The 21,926-nt window shown below is 41.7% G+C and overlaps 1 protein-coding gene across 4 annotated transcripts in view; it reads left to right on the top strand.

Moving 5' to 3' along the window:
* The window catches only part of ANXA3 (annexin A3), a 47,696-nt gene extending 26,182 nt beyond the window's left edge, over positions 1-21,514 (top strand). For all 4 annotated transcript variants that reach the window (XM_034671644.1, XM_034671645.1, XM_019794637.2 and 1 more), the window contains 8 exons: positions 2,823-2,913; positions 7,845-7,924; positions 11,015-11,071; positions 11,442-11,535; positions 13,148-13,243; positions 14,186-14,244; positions 15,646-15,768; positions 21,111-21,514. In XM_034671644.1, coding sequence (XP_034527535.1) covers positions 2,823-2,913; positions 7,845-7,924; positions 11,015-11,071; positions 11,442-11,535; positions 13,148-13,243; positions 14,186-14,244; positions 15,646-15,768; positions 21,111-21,170 — 660 coding nt within the window. In that variant the 3' untranslated portion in view covers positions 21,171-21,514. The remainder of the gene's footprint in view (positions 1-2,822; positions 2,914-7,844; positions 7,925-11,014; positions 11,072-11,441; positions 11,536-13,147; positions 13,244-14,185; positions 14,245-15,645; positions 15,769-21,110) is intronic.
* The last annotated feature ends 412 nt before the right edge of the window (positions 21,515-21,926 follow it).

The raw sequence follows: 21,926 nt of genomic DNA, 5'->3' as shown, positions 1-21,926 counted from the left end.
ATTCCCAAATCTGTCTGCAAGTCTGTCTGTCAGAAACGTGTGCATGTCTCTCAAAATCCATTGCTACCATTCCAGTTCCATCACCACCATCTCTTGACTGGACCATATCAGTACCTTCCTAATTCGTCCCTTGCCTCTATTTTTGCCCACCTGGAATCCATTCACCACAGAATAGCCAAAATTATGTTTATCAAGTTATTTTTAGAATTACACTATTCACCTGGATAAATCTCCAGTGGCTTTGAATACTTAAAATCCAAGCTTCTTACCATGACCTTTATCACCCACCACAGTCTGGCTCCCGTCTATCTCTGTGACTTTTTAAAATTCTATCTGTATCAGTCAGCAGAAGCAGTAGGTGGGAGATACACATTGTGAGATGTATTGCAAGGAATCGGTTACATAAGTATGGATCTGACTAGGCAAATCCAAAATCTGCAGGGCAGACTGTTAGGAAGGGCAGGCTGGAACTCCACAGTGAAGCTGAAACTGCTGCCCACAGAAGAATGTCTTCTTCCTCAGAGAAGCCTCAGCTCTGCTCTGTAGGCCTTTCAGCTGACTAAATTGGGCCAGCCCAAAATATCTAAGATCATGTCCCTTGCTTGAAGACACTCACTAATGGACTTTAGTTATATCTACAAAGTACCTTCACAGCAACTCCTAGATTTGTGTTTGATTGAGTAACTGAGGACTGTAGCCTGGCCAAGTTGATAAAGTTCCATAAAACTGCCCACCACGCCCTCTCCTCCCTCTCCCCCCGATTCAGTGCTATAGCCTCACTGGCCTTCTCTCTGCTGCTTGAACATTCTAAGCTTATTCCTACCTTGAGGTCTTGATACATGATGTTTTTTTCCATCTGGAATGTTTTCCCTCCATATATTTTCTGTCAATTCACTCAGTTTTATTTTCTTAATCACACCTATTACCATCTAAAGTTATCTTGGTGTGGGGTTTTTTTTGTTTGTTTGTTTATTATTTGTTTGTCCATTCAATTAAAAGGCAAATCATCATAGCAGGGAACCTCACCAGGCTTGGTCTATATCTTCTGTTCCAAGAGGAAAATCTGAAAGGAAGTAGGTACTCAACACATGTGTTGACAGGAAGGAGCGGAAGGAGTCTAGGTCTGAGGCATCAGCTGTATTCCACCTCATCAGAGATGGGAGAGACTTTCTCTTCCGTGGAAGAAGTATGGGCACCCAGGAAGCAGATGGCAAGATGGAATGAGACACACAAGAGATTTCCTGGGGGAAATCTTATGAAGGATAAAGAGGAGACAGAGCAGGGTAGGTTGGGTGAAGCTTCAGATGACAATACGGGTCTGTCACATGTGAGGGGAGAGTGGGAAGGAAGTAGTTTCGGATAGGAAGAGCTTCCGTCTACAGTGCAGCTCTGAGAAAGCTGTGGCAGGCCAGTGGGGAGCTCCTGGGCAAAGACTGCCCTTTGCAGAAGTCCTACATTTGGCAGAAGTGGCCCAGCTCCGGTACCCCTTCCCTGTTCAGTCACTTGCTAAGAGCAGCTTGGAGGGAGTGTGACCTCTTTGCGACCTGTGTGGCAGATCCAAAGCTCCAGCAGTTAGAGGCTATCAACCAGCGACATTATTTGCAGCAGATTCTCTTAAAATGAAATGTGAGCAGTGCATTTCTGTGGCTGCCACATGGGAGACAGTTTAGCAGGTGGAATAATAAGGATTAGATTCACCAACAAGGATTAGAAAAATTTCTCTTTTATGCAAAAGAAATCCAAAGTAGGCAGTCCAGAGCTGCGTGTCATGGCACAACTGTTATCAGAGACTCTGGTTCCTTTGGTCTTGAGGTCTTAACCGTCTTCAACTTGTAGATTCCACTTGTTGGCTAAAGATGGGAACTCAGGATGCAGACATTTTATCTTTATCCCAGTCAGACAAAAAGAAAGAGACAAAGAAGGGTTCATTTCCTCTCTTTAAGGCCTCTCAGAGATTGTACATGGTACTTTACATATATTCCATGGATCTTAATTTAGTTATATGAGTAAACCTAGTTCTAAGGGGAGCTGAGTAATATAGTATCTATTTGGGTATCTGTGTGCTAAATTAAAAATTGAGGGTTCTGTTACTAAGACAAGGTTGGTAAAAGAGATGCGGTCTGTTCAATTTCACTGTGAACCTACCACTGATCTAAAAAATAGTCTGTTTTTTAAGTTAATTAATTAGATAATTAATTAAAAAGGAGAGATGTGAGGGCAACGAGGAACCCCTGCCACAGAGGGACAGAATTCAGCCTCAGTTCATAAGCTACATTGACCTTATTTGATCAAGTCCTAATGTAAAAGGCTTTTCTTGGAGTCACAGCGTGATTCTGTGACCTCAGTATAAACCAAGGCTCAGGGTAACTAGTCACCAAATCAACTAGGCCCTTGACATACATTATTAGGCTTTAAAAATCTCCCTGTATAAGATGATACCTGCTGACCTGGAGCATTGGCAGAAGGTGAACTTGTTCAAGAGAACCGCAGAGCCTTTTCTAAACATAACGGGATGTTCAAATGCTCACTTCTGATCTTGAGTGACGTGGGCTTTTCCCTTGACAGTATTTCTTCCTACAATTATTCAATTGATTTTTACACCAGAGTGGGAAGTTTTCTTGAACATTTTGATGTCAGTTTAGATGATTTGTGTTATTTTCAAACTAAAATACATGAAAAAACGAGAAAACTGCTTTAGAGCAATGTACAACCTTATGCTGATTTACAAAAACTTCATCTGTGCAAAACAAGATATTAAGCCTGAAATGCATGACATTAAGCTTTTTAAGTATTCTAAAAACAGGTTTCCTTTTCCTTTCCAGGGCACTGGAACAAGTGAACATGCACTGATTGAAATCTTAACCACCAGAACGAGCAGGCAGATGAAGGAGATCTCGCAGGCCTACTACACAGGTGGGCTTGTGTTCGGCTTACTTTTACCACTGCGCACACACATTGGAGCCAGTGTGGCTCTCCCCAGAAACCCTCCAATCTCTTCTTCACAAAGCATTTTGGGAAGGCAAGACGTGAAAAGGAGGATAATTCTAAAATGGGCTAGGGTCTGTGGATGCTCAGAGAAAACGTGAATGTGAGCGGAGCTGGAAACTGCTGCATGACCGCGGCGTTGACGCTTTGCAGGTCACCACAGTACAGCTGCGGTGGGCTCTGCTCTTGGCAATCGCTGCTTAACTGAGTCAACTATTTTCATCAATGTAAGAGATTCAAATCATGACATATTAATATTCTGTGTGAAAAACCACTTAGATTACCCTCATGATTTGGGTGTGGAAAATGAGATGAACCATTTAGAGACTGTGCTGAGCCCCTGGATTCTGTAAAATTAGCCCAAGTCCTCCTGTCTGTGGGTCAGCTGTGTAAAAATGAGAAAGTCCCTGCAGTGTAATTCCAGCACTGACCCCCAGGGGTTAGCATGATGACGCAAGTTACAGCACAGCCCCCGGGGGGCCTACCCTCCCTGCAGACTCAAGCCACGAGCTCAGTAGCCCCGGGCCAAGTGGCCTTCTGCTGGAATAGCTACAAGGTCAGGGCCTCTCAGCACTCCTTCAGGTCTATTAGCTCACTAGCACAAATCACAGAACTCAAGAAAGCACTCTACAGTTGACTCGTGAACAACACAAGGGTCAGAGGCGCTGACCCCCTGCACAGTTCAAAATCCACATAATACTTTTTTTTTTAAAGATTTTATTTATTTATTTGTCAGAGAGAGCATAAGTAGGGGGAGACGCAGGCAGAGGGAGAAGCAGGGTCCCTGCTGAGCAAGGAGCCCAACATGGGACTCGGTGCCAGGACCCTGAGATCATGACCTGAGCCGAAGGCAGACGCTTAACCAACTGAGCCACCAAGGCATCCGTCAAAAATCCATGTATAACTTGGCTTAATTGCTAATAGCCTGCTGTTGACCAGAAGCTTTACTGGTAATATGTACAGTGGATTGACACATACTTTGCCTCTTAGATGTATTATATACTGTGTTCTCACAATAAAGTAAGCTAGAGATAAGAAAATGTTTTTAAGAAAATCAAGAGAGAAAATATATTTACAAAATTGTACCGCATTTCTTGAAAAAACCCACATATAGGTGGACTGTGCAGCTCATACCCATGTTGTTCAGAGGTCAACTGTACTTACAACTAAAGGATAGGAATCAGGACCAGTCAAATGAAGACATGCATAGGAGAGGTCTGAGAGGTTCCCAAACGCAAAGCTTCCTTGTCCTCCAGAAATATCTCCTTCCCAGCACATCAATATATCGTGACCAACCAGGAAAACTCGTTTGATCTTTGGTATCCAGTTTTTATTGAGGTTTCATTACTAGCCCTGACTGATTAAATCACAGGCCACATGACCTTACTCCATCTCTAGTCACCTTTCCTTCCCTGCAGGTCAGGCTGATATCATGTGGCTCAAAGCCACCCTTCTAAAGACATGGTTGGTCTTTCTGGTGGGACCAGCCCCTACCCTGAGGCGTTTTGTTAGCATAAACTCAGGTGTGGTTAGGGGAACTTGCACGGAAAACAAAGACATTCCTATTATTTGGGAAGTTCCAAGGATTTAGAGATTACTTCCCAGGAGCCAGGACAAAGACCAGCCCAAATTCTATATTGTCCACCAGCCCCCTGGAACCCTCTCGAGGTACCCCAAGGGAGCCACAGTTTCTGTGTTTGTGTATCAGGGGTGTTCTGTAGTAGGAGAGGTCCAGAGAAGGGATGTACTGACTCCCAGATTGGTGTTAAGGTAGGGTTACTTTGAGAAATGCTCCTTAGAAGGTAAATACCTCCACTCACCTCCATGATAGGTAAGTGATAATTTTATTCATGGGCTCCTTAGGACTCCATAAAAACAAGCCTCACTAGGCATTTTAACAGAATTTAACGTAGAGAATTGCTTCAGCACCTTTTGGAGGACTGAAAAAGCGACAAGGGAACACAGGGATAGCAGGAGGTATTAGCAAACCCCAGGGCTAGGACAACAAAAGAAAATGAGATTGGAGTTTTCAGAAATTAGAAGCTCAGTGAACGGGTACCACTCTGCCAGTGTTGGTGCCTTGGGCGCTCAGAGGAAAGGATTAAGGAACTCCAGTTCAGATCTCTGCAGAAGGGATCTAGTTGGAGCTGGCCCCTCTTGCGGATGCTAAGTGACTTGTTCTGGAAGCCCGGAGCCAACTGCTGCTGTCAGGATGAAAGCTTCACTGGTTACACTGACAGGAATAGCAAACAACTAGCCTTCCAATCTCGCCACCACCCCACAGTGGTGGATGGAACAGGGAGTCAGGGCAGAGGAGAGGGGTACAGAAGAGAGGCGTAATTGGCAGTGTCCCTCCCAGCTCCACAAAGCAGGGTATAGAAGGCTGAGCTTGGAGTAGATGAGATAATTGCTTAATAATAACCACAAATGGGCACATTGTAGGTGTTTAAAATGTTTGGTTCTCACAGTTCAATGAGATTTGCATATAAAAAATCATCAGAGCCAGAGGCTCTATACCTAGGTGCCTGGTTCCTTCCTAAGCGCTTCTTAGAAGAGTTTACTGCTCCATGAAATGACTTGCCCCTCGATGGCTTTCTGGGGTCTGGCATCCATGTACAAACAACCGTAAGACATAAGCTCTGTGAAGCCAGGAATTCTGTCTGGTTTTGTTCACTGCTGTAGCTTCAGTGCCCAGAACAGTGGGGGATAAATTCAAATAGGCATTGAATTAATATCCCCAAGACTGAGATTGTCGTCTCAAGAGCCAAGTGAAAATTCTAGCATTTAGGACTGTTGTTTTGCAAATATGACCTGTGATCATAGTTCAAAGTTATCAGGGACCTTGATATCCATGTAACGTGAGCTCTCTAAGGCTGTAAGGAATGAACCCGCATCTAGGTTACTTTGATCAGTAGGGATTAATGATAGATAAGGAATGAAAGGAGGATATAGGTGCAGTCATGTGTAGCCAAGCTTTACGGAGATTCAGGACACAGCCCTACCCTAGGGACTCAGTTATCCGTGGCTCCCCCAGCATCAGACATCCATTGCTCACTGTGCTGATGGTTCCGTTACAGCAACTCCTTCCTCTCCCTTCTGCTTCTGCAGTGCTTGATAGCACCAAGTAACGTCTCTTCCTTTACCACAAGGTATCTCTCAACTCAACCTTTTATTTGCCCCCATGGTTTATGGTTATTCTTGGCTTCTCTTTCGTCCCTTATTCCTTGGGGTTTTTCTACTTCTTTGTTACTGTGTTTGTCTCTTTTTCTGTGTAGCTCACTCCCTAAGAGAAGATTCAGTGAGCTCAGGAAGGCGCCATCTAATAGAATGCATTACTTTGGGCAACGTTCTCCCACCAACTCACCTCTTCAGCTGCTGGCCACCTAGAGTCAGATGCCAGCCCTATGGTAGTCAGCTGCAGCAAGGGCGATGGTGTCATATAATGTGAAATGGTGGCCCATGCATACAAAATCCATCAAAGTCGGCTACCATCTTGGTTCTTGTAAAAGGACCAGGTGTCTCGTGTAGCTTGTCTAGTACAATGAGGTGATAGAGTCTAAATAGAGAGCTGGATTCTCAACATTTTCTAGTATTTAAAATTTTTTTTCTAATTAGAATGAAGGCTAGATAAGACAATGTTACAACTGTTAGATAAAATGATGCCTATTAAGTGTTATTATTACTTAGATAATTTGCATTCATAATGGATTTTTGCTTATTTGAGTTTAAAAAATTATAGACTTTGTAAAAAAAAAAGATTAAAATCATGCTGGAAGAGTTTCTATTTCAACACAGTTCTTGCTATTAAATCTCATACCACCTTCCATAATCATCTTCTGTTGATTTAAAAGACAAAAACATTTATATGACCATAGAGTTCTTGAGAAGGATGCAGGCAGAGTTCAAATAGCTACATGGTGTCAGCTACATTCAGGGTACATGGTGGCCACCAGTGAATCACCACCTCATGGATGGAGCCGAAAATTGATTCAAAATCAGTAGACATTGCACAGTGCAGGCTATGCAAGAGGGCTACAAGTAGTCAGTACTCAAATATGTGAACACACGATTGGCATTTGTCATGGGAAATAGCATATTTTAGGGAAGCTTGATCACTTCTGAGAGGCATCGCATTATAGAATCTAGCTGTATACATCACAGTTAAGGTTAAGCTCGGTAAAACCAACAGTGGCTCAGATAAGATAAAAATGTTCTTCTCCCATGTAGAAGTGGGAGACAGGCAGTTCCAGGACTGGCCTGGAAGCTCCCCGGCACCGTCAGGAACCCAGGCCCCTCCTTGCTTCCGTTCATGCCGTCGCTAAGGTGTAGTCCTTCTCTTCATGGTCCAAGATGGTTGCCTGAGCTCCTGGCGTCGGTCTACAGACCAGGCGGGAGGGTGGAGGGAGGGCCTGAGCCATCCCTTAAGGAGATTTCCCAGCAATGTCACATATGTCTGCCTATGGTTCATTGCCAAGAACTGAGTCACGGAGCTGTACCTTGCGAAGAGGAAAGCTGAGAATGCAGTCTCTAAGATGTGGGCAGTATGTCTTGCTCAAGGACAGTGTTCTATTGCCGGGAAGAAAGAAACAGTAATCAGAAGGCAAACTAGCAGCTTGCCCGCCCTGGCTGTCCCATGGTGATTCTTTCTGTCCTTCTGCCTCTACCACAACACACACCACAGTAACAGTTACAGGAAGAATGCATCCATACCAGAAGGGCACCAGGAGGTTAACAAAAAGGGTCAAGATTCATTTTCTCAGGTACTCATTCCTTGCCAGTGTTGACATTTAAGCTTTTCTCTGTTTTGTAATAATGTTTTTCAGTTTGCCAAGGCTTAATTTATTCTTATTTGGTTTCAGCCTATAAGAAGAGTCTTGGAGATGACATTAGTTCTGAAACATCTGGTGATTTCCGGAAAGCTCTGTTGACTTTGGCAGATGTAAGTTTTTATTTTTTATTGCTTAGCTGCCTGATAAGCTGCATGTTCAATAACAATTTTTAGAGAGTTTAAAAATATCCAAAAGGAGACAATGAGATTGCAAGTTTCCTCGTGAGATAATTTGTTGATTCTCATTTCTGGATTCCAAAGAATCTGTCTTTCTTTTATCAGCATTTAAATTAAGTAGGAAGCTTGATACAGAAAAATTATTTTCAGAAATGGATATATCAGTCTCTGGATATAAAAAAAAAAAACTTGCAAAAATAAAAACAAAAAAAACGACTTGCTGCAACTTTCTCTCTGCCACCTTTCGAAGGGTTGCTACACCGTTCATCAGTGTATGACCAAATGAGGCCACATGTAGCTCTCTCAGGAGGCTCATGACTTTATGATAACGGTGGTAAGGTCAAGGGTGAGTATCACCACAGGTGTGCGTAAGACAGGAAATGATTTCAGCTGTATCTCACTGGCCTCTTTCGGTGATTTACACAGCTCCTAATGTGTGAGAAAATCCCACAATGGCCTCAGCCTGAGGGTAGAAATAGTAGCTGTCAAAGTGAGGCATGATGCCATGAGGAAAGTTATCCTAATTATTGTTTCAGTTACTTTAAGTGGTGAAAACCTTAAGGATTGAAACTACCAACCCAAATTTATGAGGCATTGCTGCCAACACACACTCCCAGAGGTTTCCGTGCGTAAGTGTACACCCATTTACACACTTGCACAACAGCCCCAGGAGGGGGTGGACAGTAGGGCTTCAGGGCAGGTGTTTAGAATCCAACAGACCTGGACTCTTCAGGCTTCTCTCCTGCCTACCAGCTTTATTTGGACAAGCTACCTTATGCCATAAAACCTTTGTTTTCACATCTGTAAAATTAAAATAATAGTACCCACCTCAGGGGGTGTTGTGAAGATTAACAGAGAGAGTGGGCGTGTGCAGTACTTAGCACATGAAACATAATTGTTAGTGGCAGTACCAATGAGACTGGGCGTTTTTCTTACTGGAGTAGAGTGCGCGACAAAAGAGCAAAAAGGCAATGTAGCCGCACAGTGACAACAGCACCGGAAAGGAGAGTGAGAGAAATGTGGAAATCAGACAGACATATGGGACCTAATGTTTGAAAATGGGGATATTATGCATTTTAAAAATATTACAGCCAAACATTTCATTCACCTCAAATTTTCAAAATAATTCGGGCAATCCCCTTTTTCCTCTCTCCCGTCTCTCTATAACGTGCCACGTGTCTGTGCACACGCACACACGCACGCTTCACCACAGAGCCCTCGGCATGAGAGCTGGTGGCAAGCTTCGAGGGGTTTGTGTTTTAATAGACTTTATTTTTTTTTTTATTTTTTTTTTTAAAGATTTTATTTATTTATTTGACAGAGATAGAGACAGTCAGTGAGAGAGGGAACACAAGCAGGGGGAGTGGGAGAGGAAGAAGCAGGCTCCCAGCAGAGGAGCCTGACGTGGGGCTCGATCCCGTAACGCCGGGATCACGCCCTGAGCCGAAGGCAGACGCTTAACCGCTGTGCCACCCAGGCGCCCCTAATAGACTTTATTTTTAAGAGCATAACAATCTTTTTAGATTTCCAGAAAATTGGGGTGGAAAGGACAGAGAGCTCCCGTGTGCCCCTCGCAATGTTCTGTTATTTTTTTTTTTAAAGATTATATTTATTTATTTGACAGAGATAGAGACAGCCAGCGAGAGAGGGAACACAAGCAGGGGGAGTGGGAGAGGAAGAGCCCCACAGCGGAGGAGCCTGATGTGGGGCTCGATCCTAGAACGCTGGGATCACTCCCTGAGCCGAAGGCAGACGCTTAACCGCTGTGCCACCCAGGCGCCCCCGCAATGTTCTGTTATTAATATCTTGCGTTAGTATGACGTATTATGGTTGGTGAATGAACACTGACACGTTATGATTAACTAGAGTCCACAGGGTACATTATGTTTCACTCATGGGTTTGGACAAATGTATGACGTCATGTATCCACCATCACAGCATCGCACAGAAGAGTTTTACTGCCCTAAAATTCCTGTGCTCCAACTCTTCATCCTTCTCCTCCTCCCTTCAAACCCCTGGCAATCACTGATCTCTTTACTGTCTCGATTGTTTTACCTTTTCCAGAATGTTACATGGTGGGAACCATACAGCACGTTGCCCCTTCAGACTGGCTTCTTACATTCGCTAATATGCTAAGTGTCTCGCATGGCTTGATAGCTCTTTTCCTTTTAATCACTGACTAGGTTCCATTGTATGGGTGCACGACATTTTGTTACACCCATTGAGGGCATCTTGGTTTCTTCTAAGTGTTGGTAATGAGGGATAAAAACTTCTGCTAACATTCATGTACGATTCTTGTGTGGACTTAAGTTTTCAGCTCACTTGGGTGAATATCAAGGAGCACAATGGCTGGGGTATGGTGAAAGTATGGTTGGTTTTGTAAGAAGTGGCCAAATTGTCTTCCAAAGTGGCTTTATCAATTTGCATTCCTGCCGGCAAGGAATGTCAGTTCCCGTTTTTCCAAATCCTCGTCAACATCTGGTGTTGTCAGGGTTTGGGATTTTAGCCATTCTAATAGGTATGTAGTGGTATTTTATTGTTGTTTGGAGTTTTTTAAATTTTCAGTTCCCTAATGACACGTGATACTGAGCGTCTTGTCATGTGCTTTCTTGTCAACTGTTTATCTGATGTCTGTGCGGATCTAACCCATTTTTAATTAGGCTTTCGTTGCTTTAAGTGAGTGTTTACATATTTTGTAAGTCTTTACATATTTTGGATATAAGTCCTGTATTAGATATGTGTTTGCAAATATCTTTTCCCAGTCCGTGGCTTGTCTTTTCATCCCCTTAAGATCTCTGAGTTTTCAGAGGAAGAAACTGAGGCTCAGAAAATTGTGTGCTTTGCTACAAACTTCCTGGCTAGTGAGTAGCAGAGCCAGAACAGGAGCCCTGACTGCCTGATTCCTCTGTGCTTCATGGTCTCCACTGGAGCAAAGCCTCTAAAATGCCCTGCTGATTGGAACACCGCGTGTTAGAATCTTCTGTTTTTAAAAGGATTGCCTTGCTGTTCACCTTCCCTGTGTAGGGCAGAAGAGATGAAAGTCTGAAAGTGGATGAGCAGCTGGCCAAAAAGGATGCCCAGGTCAGTAATAGAGTGAAGAAAACATCTCCTGAAACCATTTTCCCCCTCGACTGCCTTTTCATTCGTGCGGCACCCACGGAGGCTGTCCTCTCCTGTCCTGTCCGGAGGAGAAGCCTGAAGGCTGGGATCACCCACCCCTAGTTCTCTGCCTCCCCTGGTGGTGGGGTTCTTCTGCCCCAGCCTCCCCAACGCTCAGATTCCTAGTCTGCTAACAATGAGAGACTCCCTCACCTCTACAACCAAGTAAACCTCCCGCTTTTCTCATTCCACCATTACCCTGAGGAGAGGGGGGGAGAGAGAGAGAGAGGGAGAGGGAGAGGGAGAGATTGTGTCCATAATAACATTCTAAGTCTTCCTCCTCATCCAATAGATTCTCTATAATGCTGGGGAGAACAGATGGGGCACAGATGAAGATAAATTCACCGAGATCCTGTGTTTAAGGAGTTTTCCTCAGCTGAAACTGAGTATGCACTCACATTACAATCCTTTTTGCTTTGTGTTGCATTTGCAAATGTTTTGGGGGTTAATATACAAAATTCTGGAAAATGAAGTTAAAAATTGCAAAGGCTGTCCCATTTGTATGTATAAACAATTCAGGAGAAAACATGAGGAGCTGTGTTCCAACTCAAGGCAGAACTGACCCTGGAGGCTGAATACATTAGCTAGTGGGTGAGAGGTAACAGGTGGGAGAGGGGCAACAGGGAGAAGGAAAGGGGAAGCCCTCTGGGGTGAGAGCAGAGAGAAATATTCCGGTGGTATGGAGGAGCCTGAAGGCAATGCTTCCAACCCATCTCTCCCCAGTTAGCCACTTTCCAGAAAAACCAGGCATGGTGGGTATTTGCTAACGTGTTAATAAGAATTAACATTCGGCCCTTTCTGATCTGATGTAAATGGGGGAAAGGCGGCATAGTTCTTTTGGTCAGACCAAAAATTACATGGAACTGCTAAGCAGCCACCTTCTCACTCATGTATCTCCCCGAACCTTTCTGGAACCAACATAACCCAGAGGCCAGAACTCCATCTACTGTGAGCTTCCGGCTGTGGCTCCCAGGTACTGGTCGAGAAAGCAACCACAGTGCATGACCAGGCTTATGCTGAGTTCATGGAAAAATGAGGAAACATGAGGATATTACCATGACTTTTTAATTCTGAGATTGCCCTTCCTCAATTTTGGCATTAAATTTCACTTATTTTATAAAATAATGGTAATAATATATTATAACTGCTTTATTTGAAAAATAAAAACCAAACAATCCTAGATTTTGCTCCAAAGGTTTTTCAGAATTGCCTAGGGAAAAATTGACTTGGCTTACAAAGTGTGCTTCTGTACTTAGGGAACTATGAGTTTTGCTTTCGAATGAAAACTGATTGAGACATTCGAACGCCTCTTGTAAGCATGAGTAGGCCACGCTGCTTTAGGGAGTGATTTACTCAGCAGAAAGAAATCTTCATAATTAAGATTTCATTAGCAGATAAAACATATTTGACTAATGACCACACTATTGTTTCCCAGGTGCTGCTATAATTTAAAAGTAGCCCACCTTACTAGATAAATTATATTTTTTAAAGATTTTATTTATTTATTCAACAGAGATAGAGACAGCCAGCGAGAGAGGGAACACAAGCAGGGGGAGTGGGAGAGGAAGAAGCAGGCTCATAGCGGAGAAGCCTGATGTGGGGCTCGATCCCATAACGCCGGGATCACGCCCTGAGCCGAAGGCAGACACTCAACCGCTGTGCCACCCAGGCACCCCGTAGATAAATTATCTTTAATTTAACCTTCCAAGCTATTTTAAATTCCATCAACCTGGGAAGGGGGAGGGAAGAAGAGAGAAAGAGAGCATTGAAGAAAATGGCCTACGAGGTTTAGGTTTTATTGTAGGTGATTTAAAACAAAGCAAAGTAAAACAGAAACAACAAGAGCTCCCATGCTCAGATTTTGATGGTTTTGAGAGGGAGTTTTTGAGTTGGACACTTCACAGCCTGATTTGCTACATATCAAATCAAAAACTGGAATATATTCAAGTGTGGTCAACTGGGATGCCTTAAATATTTGTTTGTGATGCTGCTTTCTAGCATTTGACGAATACAGAAATATTAGCCAGAAGGACATTGAGGACAGCATAAAAGGAGAATTGTCTGGGCATTTTGAAGACCTACTTCTGGCCATAGGTAAGCCCTTCAGTGCTTATAAACTGAGTTACTTTGCACTTGTTTTAAATCAATGCAAAGGTTCTCTCCTTTCCTGGAAGAATCCTGACCGATCCATCCTTATGCTCCCATAGCCCCTGGCACAGTTCCCAATGCACACAGTATGTTCCACAAATATTGTTAAATGGATGCATGAAGTTATCTTCTTAGGTTTTACCTTGCCTTTTAACTTTGTATTGGTTTGTCACCATGCTTGGATTAGTAAACTACTGGAGAGATGAAAATATTACATTTCTATTGGCATTTTTATTGAGGCTTGTTGAAAAAGGAGTAATTGAGTAATTTACTAAATTTAGTAGTTGACCCTATTTGGTTATTTCGGGAAGATATCCACAGCCTTCCAAAGCTGAGGCCAGGTCAGAACTCTAGGTGTCCTCTCTCTTGGCCAAGCTAACTGGGAGTATCAAACAGAAAGTCAGGCACAGACCAAAGCTGGTCCTGGAGACATGTGAAGTAACAAGCAGACACAAACCCCGTTATGTAAGCAGATCGGTCCTCCCAAGGAGGTCTCTGCGGTCTTCGGGCCAAGTTCTGGATCAGCAGTCAGTTGCTAGAAATGGAGCAAGGGTACCCCTAGGGAGTTATCGATGTAAGCGTAGGTGTTGGTGTGTCTGGGATCTGGAGATGAGTCCGCTGCTGAGGGAGCTGCTTTGGCAGGTAATTATATTCTCTCCCTGACTAAAGCTCATGACTGTGCTTGAGTTCCCTGCAAATGGAACATGATGGGATAAGCCTTTGAAATTCAGGTGAGCCATTCACCTCTCCATTCTAAATAAAGGCCAGTAGTGACGAGGGGGTAGACTGGTATGGTTATTCAAAGAATCTTTTTAAAAAACCGTATTACCATAGATTAATTCAATTACTAGTCAATGAAACTGAACATTACTTTGGTTTTTATAACAGTTCATTGTGCCAGAAACATGCCTGCCTTTTTAGCTGAAAGACTGCATCAGGCTTTAAAGGTAAGTCTGGAAATTTCATATACATTCTTAGTCTCCCTCCAGGAGAATATAAAAAAATATTGCATCATAGCGATGGAATTTCATGTCCCTTCCCTCCTTGGATGAGTCCTCTTTTTGTCTCGGAGGTTGACAGTGAGTATCGTAATCATTCTGGAGATAGGCACAGTGAAGCATTGACTAAATTATCTCCCCCACTTCACCGTAAGTGGAGGCAGGAAAACTTGGGTTAGAACCCCAGACCTCAAGCCTGACCCTTTAGGCCTATTGGCTCTCCAGCTGCCTTTCTTAAACCGAGTTGAGTCAGCAGCCTTTCTTGTGATAGAAACCCTGGGCTTTCTTGTCTGTTGCTGCTGCTCGACGGTGAGGTCCCTAAGTACAGGCTCTTTTCTATCTTCAGGCCCTTGCCCTGAGCCTGGCACTCTGTACTGGACATTTCCTCTGGAGGTCCCCATGTGCCTTCAAAGTTCTGTCCAAAGTGAGCACATCCTGTCCCTCACCTCACCCGCCACCCAAGGCCCCTCCCTGTCTCTTGGTCGGTCACCTCAGTGCGTTGCCCAGCAGGAACTAGCCCTGCCTGACTCTCTGAAGTGACTGACTCTCTGAAGTTCCCCGCCCCACCACCCCCAGGCTTGCCGTCTGTGCCTCAGCCACTTTGGCCTTCTTTCTGCCCCTGACTATGCCAAGTGTCTTCCCACATCAGGGTCTTCGCGTTTGTCACCCTCTCTGCCTGGAACGGACCTCCTCCAGATCGAGCTATGGCTGGCTCCTTCTCGCCTCTCAGGTCACCTCCTGAGAGAGGTCTTTCCTGACTAAACAGGTCGATTGGCTTCCTTTCAGTCACACTCCATTCCATAATTCTTATTACTGTTTACATAAGCAATGCATTAATTTTCTTTCCTGTCCATCTCCATCCATTAAAACGTAGACTCCGTGCAAATAGAGATGTGATTGGTGCTGTTGGCTACCATGTGCACAGTGCACGGGACCATATCTGGAATGGGGGAGATTTCTTCCTCTGATGACTTCAGCCCCAGGTCAAATACCACTTTCTCGGGCAGACCCTTCCTAATCCTTGATCTATTTTAGGCCCTCCTGACATATGCTCCAATAGTACCCACTATTCCCCATATGTTGGATTATATAGTATATCCTTTACAAAATTGAAAGCTCCACAGGGCTACCTCATCAGTTTTCAGCATTTGGCATGGTGACGGCGCGGAGTAAGTGCTCAGTAAATATTTCTTCACTATACGAATGATGAAGTTTGATGACAAACGAGTGAAGAGTCGTCACTGTGGTTGAATATCTTGTGTGCTGTTATCTGTTTCCTGTAAATATAGATCTTTATGTTGTCTTGTGACCAGTGAGATTTGTATTGTGGACACCTGTGTTTCTTCACAGGGTGCTGGAACCGATGAATTTACTCTGAACCGAATAATGGTGTCCAGGTCAGAAATGGACCTTTTGGACATTCGAGCAGAGTTTAAGAAGCATTATGGCTATTCCGTATATTCAGCAATTAAAGTAAGTCTCTTCTTAAAAATAGCAAAACACATTTTGTCTTTCTCTACTCATCCTCTTTCCTGTATAATCCTTAAAACAGAGCAATGTGACTGATTTTTCTCTCTCCCTGTCAATGCATAAATGTGTTTTCTGAGTTTAAAATAGTGATAACAACATGTCTCCTAAATATAGTGATTATTTTTAGCTCTAAAATCCCAGGCACATAATAGACACTCAACATTCTTTTTTTAGGTTTCGTAGCCATTAATTGTTCTTCTTTTGTGAATTGTACATGCAAGTCATTTGCCTGTTTTTGATATTACAATATTTTTATTTATTTCAGCTTTTGTTTATGACAATAGAAGGAAAGAAAAATATATGTTTTAAATTTCCTATTTTTACCTGAAGTTCAGTTGACATACAATGTCACATTAGTTTCAGGCATAGCTATTCTTCCTCTCGTTTTACCCCAAATATAGATAGCATGGTTCTGTACTTCGGAGCTCTTCTCATTTCAGTTTATAGGAACCTTCTCATTCTTTTAACAGCTGCGTATCATTCCATTATTTATATGTTTGCACCCACCATATCAATAGATGTTTCCAGCTTCTTGCTATTATAAACAGTGTTGTGATATGCATACATAATTTCATTCCTCAAGGTACAAGTGTATCTAAGGGATAAATTCTCTTAAGTCGGTAGGATTGCTGAGGCAGTTGTAAATACATTGGTCATCTTGGTAAATATTACCAATGGACTCCGTTTGCAAGTCAGTTAATCAACTAGGTTCATTCACCAAAACAAATCCTTTTTTTCTTTCAACCAGAGCATTGGTTTTTACAGCAAACCTTTGCAGGAGGTGATACACGCTTAGGTTGAAAGCGAGAACTTACTCAAAAAGGCAGCTCTCACACTGTGCCTGGGGCTTAGCGTGGATTTCATCAGCTCAGACTCAATGCAGTTTGAATCAATTCCGACACATTATAATAGTTTCAATCAACACAGGAAGATTTAATAACATTAACCATATTGTACTTACTAAGGCAGAAAAGTAGACTCATACATTTTATAAAGATTGCCAGTAACAAGGTTGAAACACAAGGCCTTCAGTTCACCCTCAGCAAACTAGAAAATTAAATTAACCATTAGGTCTCCCTCCAATGGCTGGCTAATATTATATTAGGACACATCTAAGCTACACATAACTTGATAGAAAAGAAAAATCTGTTGCTAAAGAATTCAGTTTGTAATTTAAAATTACATGAGGTTTCTTCATTTCTATCACCTAACATGCATGTTTTAAAAATGAAATGTTAAGGTTGGATCAGGGAAAAAAATAGGGAGCTTGAACTAGATCACTAAGCATGAAACGAACTAAAAAGGAGGTCAAAGACCTACCTCCCCCCAGATCCCAGGCATGGATAGACTCATAGGTGAACTTCAGCAAACTTTCAAGGAACAGATATTCCTATCTTATACACGTTGGACCAGAAAATAGGAAAAGTGAAAGCTGCCTAGTTAATTTTATGAATTTAGTATAACCTTGATTCCAAAGACAGAGGAAAAAAGAAAATTACAAAATCATTTCACTTATGAACATAGATAGCAGAAAGTAAAATGTTGACTGTGAATATATCAGTTTATTAAAAAAATAACACATCAAAATCCAAGACAAAGTTAATCCAAGAAAATACAAGAATTACCTTTGTGACCCAGAAGCAGGGAAAAAAATTGTTGAACAACAAAAGCACAAATCACATTGCAAAAAATAATAAGCAAACAAACAAATGTACATTATTAAGTACAACATATATTAAATAATCTCATTACATTTTCAATACTGATGACTAGGATCTTTTTGATGCTTATATTTCCATAATTCAGGAGCTAGAGTATCATTTTGTATATCACCTGACCTTTGGTTCTGTCTTCCTCTTCCTTCTGCCTATAGTTTAGACGTTTCTCTGTTCATTAACACCTTTCATAGGTGATTGGGGGGAGGAAGAGGGGAGAGAGAAGGTAGGTGGAAAACAAATGTGTCTCTCTTATTACTTAATAAGATATTAATACAAAATGTGGATGAAATTACATTTTCTTGGTAGTTTTCATTGAACAAACAAATTAAGTAGCTATTTAATAAATAGTGCAATTCCAGGGTCTTTAATGGAAAATGTAGTAGCCATTCTCAATTCATAATTGTATGTGGAGATTTGGGGTGAGCATAAATAAAACATTTAGAAGAAGATAATATGAAACAGCATGCAATAAATATTAGATTGTGCAGTACAGAGGATACTACCGTAGGAATTGAAAGTAAAGCAGTTTGGGATTAGATAGGGAATGCTTCTTGGGGAAATGGATCTTGATCCTGCCTTTCGAATTTAATAAGCTTGTGTTGAGTGCCTCCTGTGGGCAGGTGCTATGTTGCCCAACAGGGATTCAGGTGAATGCTTCAGGAACGTATGGTAAGGAAAGGAAGAAAAGAAGTAATAAGGCACTTGATCGATTAAGGAATCTGCCTCGGGGAATATTGAAAAACAAAATCCAAGTGGCGAGATGAATTTAGTTGAAAGAGAGTTCTGAGATCATAGAATTTGTATTTCATTCATTCAATTAAAAATATGTACTGAAGGCATATTATGTGCCTGGCTCAGAGTTACAATTACAAACAAAGGAAAAAATGTTGCCAGATCCTGCCCTTATGGAATCACAAATAAATGAAAATTACAACTATGTTAAATGTAAAGGAAAGAGATATTGTGCTGTAAGGGCATATGATAGGAGGTTTCGACCTATAGGAAAAGCTTCTATGAGGAAGTTATGATTCAGATCTGAAAAAGAATAGACAAGGATTGTGGGGTCAGAGAGTCAGTAGAGCATTCTCACAAAAAGAAAAGAAATTACAAGTGGAAAGACCTCATGGTAAGGAAACATGATGAAAAATAAGGCCGGAGGGACCAGATCACCCAGGACCATTTTGGCAATATTTAAGGAGTTTGTCTTTAGCCCAAAAACATTGGAGAGTTTTCATTTTAAGTGCATAGTGTCATGATCAGAAGTACATTTTAAAAAGATCCCTGTGACCACAGGGAATGAATTGGACATAAGAAAGGAGAGATTTGGGGGTGCTGAGTTATTTTATTAATCACACTGGAGCTGCTATGACTGGATAACGCAAAGTACTAATGCAAAGAGAGCAAAAAACAAAGACTCAAAAGATATTTAGGAATTAAAACTTAGGGGACTTGATGTGGTATCCTGCCATAAAGAACAAGGAAAAAAAGGTATCAAGGATGACTCCCAAGTTTCTAACTTGGGATCAGATAGTGACACATTCCTTGCAAGAAGGTCAGGCTTTAGGTTTTTGTTTTTGTTTTCTTTTTCTTTTTTGGGAGTGGGAGAGAAAGTTCATGAGTTTGGTTTTTCACTCGTTGAGTTAGAGATGTCTTTGAAACATGTAAGTAGAATTGTCAGGTCAGTAACTAGTGGTATGAGATATATTTTCAGAGTCAATTATGTTAGTGAATAGTTGGACATGAGTGAAAATCCTCTCAGGAGAAAATATAGATTGAGAAGGGAAGCAAGCTTAGAATTGAGATTTAAGCAGTACTCACAATTAATGGCTGGATAGCTGAGGATGAGCCTGTAAAAAAAGACAAAGGTAAGGATGCCAGAGAGGAAGAAGAAAAAGCCAGAACTACTTGCAGGAAAAGCAAGGGCTTGATGAACATGGTGGACCTTGGACTTGATTTACAAAGCAGTAAGAATGAATACCGTGGAGAACTGATGAATCCAGAACCAAGTTGATGAATCTAGAACCAAGGAAACTAGTGACAAGAGATATGAGCCTAGAGTAGATTGTCATGATCAGAATGGAAAAAGGAATAACTCAAAAAACACTGCAAAGAAATAATTGGCAGGAGGGATTAAATGTAGAGGATAGAAGATGGGATCAGAGTTGGGAGAAGAGAGAGTCGCTGGTAGCACTGTTAAAACTATACCAACAGAGACAATTAGTTTCTTGAGAACAACTAATATGGCCTGATTAGGAAGCCGTAACTTATGTTCAAAGGTTTTGAAAATACATTAACATTTTTTGTGATAATATTTCTAAAATGCCATATAAATAGAATAGCCATTTTACTAGAAGGCATAAAGGTATAGAGGTAGGAGAAAGGATGGACATTTGTTCAGCATCGACGGTGGATCAGAATTTATATATAGCTCTGTTAAGCTACTTGGATGTATTTTCTTGCCTAACTGATAGAACCACTAAAAATTACAACTTGCTCAGAGATGGCTAATGTTCTAATACGCAGCTAGAGATCATTGGCTTAGCAATTCCAGAGATTATTACGTATAGCAGAGCAAGACTTAGAAAAACCAATAGAGGAAGAACTAGAATCTGTATAAAACAGGAGAATGTATATTAATGCCTGTTGTGTCTCCTTATGAAAGCAATACATAACCTCTTCTCTATGACCCTTCTTCATTGCATCCTTTGCATTCCTGCTAACTCTCATATTGATCCTAATGTGAAACTTCAGTGATAAGAAGTGCTTACTATTTGAGTTGCCTTGAATAAAGTAAAAATAATGGGAGGATTTCAGGCAGTCTAGATTAAAAGCCAAGTTTTCCCTCTGATGCTCTGCAACAGTTTTACCTGTTTTGCATAGCACACACGCATCTTTGGACCTTAAGGCTCACTCTCCCATGGTGTCTGTTCTGAACCAGGCTGGTTTTTGTGAGCTTAGAGGAGAGGAACTGAGAAGTACGCTCTTCGGGAATGTAGTTTCAGTTCGTAAGGCGGGCAGCAGAGTATGGTGTTAAGGCACCAGACCGTCTGGGTTTGGATTCTACCTCTGTTGCTTCTTCTCTGTAGGATTTGGAGCAAGTTTCCTAACTTCTGTTCTTCTCATTGCTCATTAAATGGACATACTGAGGCTACCTACTATGTAGAGTCGTAAGGGTTATAAGACTAAAGTAGTTAAACTTTAGAAGAGCAAGCGGTTGATGAATAGTAATGTAATATTATTAAAATGATCATTTTTAAAGTTTTGTTAGGAAAGTAATATTATGTAATGTTATATAATCGATACAATCTTATTTTTTTTAAACCCAAATTGAAATTTAATTGCGATGAGTCAGGAAGAATTTAAACATTATGTGTTGTAAAGAAAATGCGAGGCTGGAACATAATTACACTCAGGTGTGAATGAATAATGGACTTACAGGTGCATTTTACTAAATGATTCATGTCATGAGTCCCACCCCAGTGAATCCCCTAGAGCTGTGGGATTTGATTCAGTTTTGGTCCCCTCGTTATTTATGCTACATCTGTCCTTCTCTCCTATTCCTTACAGTCGGATACTTCTGGAGACTATGAAATCACACTCTTAAAGATCTGTGGAGGAGATGACTGAGTCAAGAGCATAATCTCCGAAGGTCGCTGTGCCCACGATGGGCCTTTCCAACAGCCCTGCTTACTCCTTTCTCAGAGTATATAAAAGCACAAGCAAGTGTAAACAGCAAGCTGTTTTCCTAACAGACATTTTCATCATTCCATAATAACAACAACCAAAAGTGATTGTACTGGAGTATCTCAGCCTCATGTAGTAATTCACAAATGACATTTTTAAATGGTATGAAGGATCTGCTAATACAATACAAATTATTTTTCTGCTTAGGAAGCAAGAATCTTTGTAGAATTCTAACACCTTAAATGTGTAATCAGCGTCAATAAAAGTTGTTGCGTTGGTGAAAGGCAGTTTGTCTGATTGTTTTAGCGTATGCCGACATTGCTTTGTACCTGGTCGCCAACAATCAGTGGGATTTTAAAGCTCATTTTTGTTATAAAAGCTCTTCCTGCTTTAATTTCTCTATTACCTTAATAATCGCATTTATCTTTAAGAAAAGAATAGAACGAAGCCGTGTGTAATCCTGGCCTGGTCTTTCCAGTTGAGATCATGCTGCAGGACTGGCAGTGCGGGAGAAGTTATTCAGGCCTCCGAAGCCATCTGCTGAACTACGAATCTAACCACTTCCTGTCGGAACGGCAAGCATGAATTGTGGTCGTTTCATGCTAAATTCTACTTTCCCAGAATGGGTATGTAGAATCAATTCTCTAAGGTTGCTTTTCCTCTAAAAATAAGTTTGCGAAACTCTGCATTTAAAAAAAT

The sequence above is a fragment of the Ailuropoda melanoleuca genome, chromosome 11, assembly GCF_002007445.2.
Source record: "Ailuropoda melanoleuca isolate Jingjing chromosome 11, ASM200744v2, whole genome shotgun sequence".
Lineage (NCBI taxonomy): Eukaryota > Metazoa > Chordata > Mammalia > Carnivora > Ursidae > Ailuropoda > Ailuropoda melanoleuca.
Note: the sequence above shows the minus strand (reverse complement) of the source record. Positions and strands in the feature narration are given on the sequence as shown.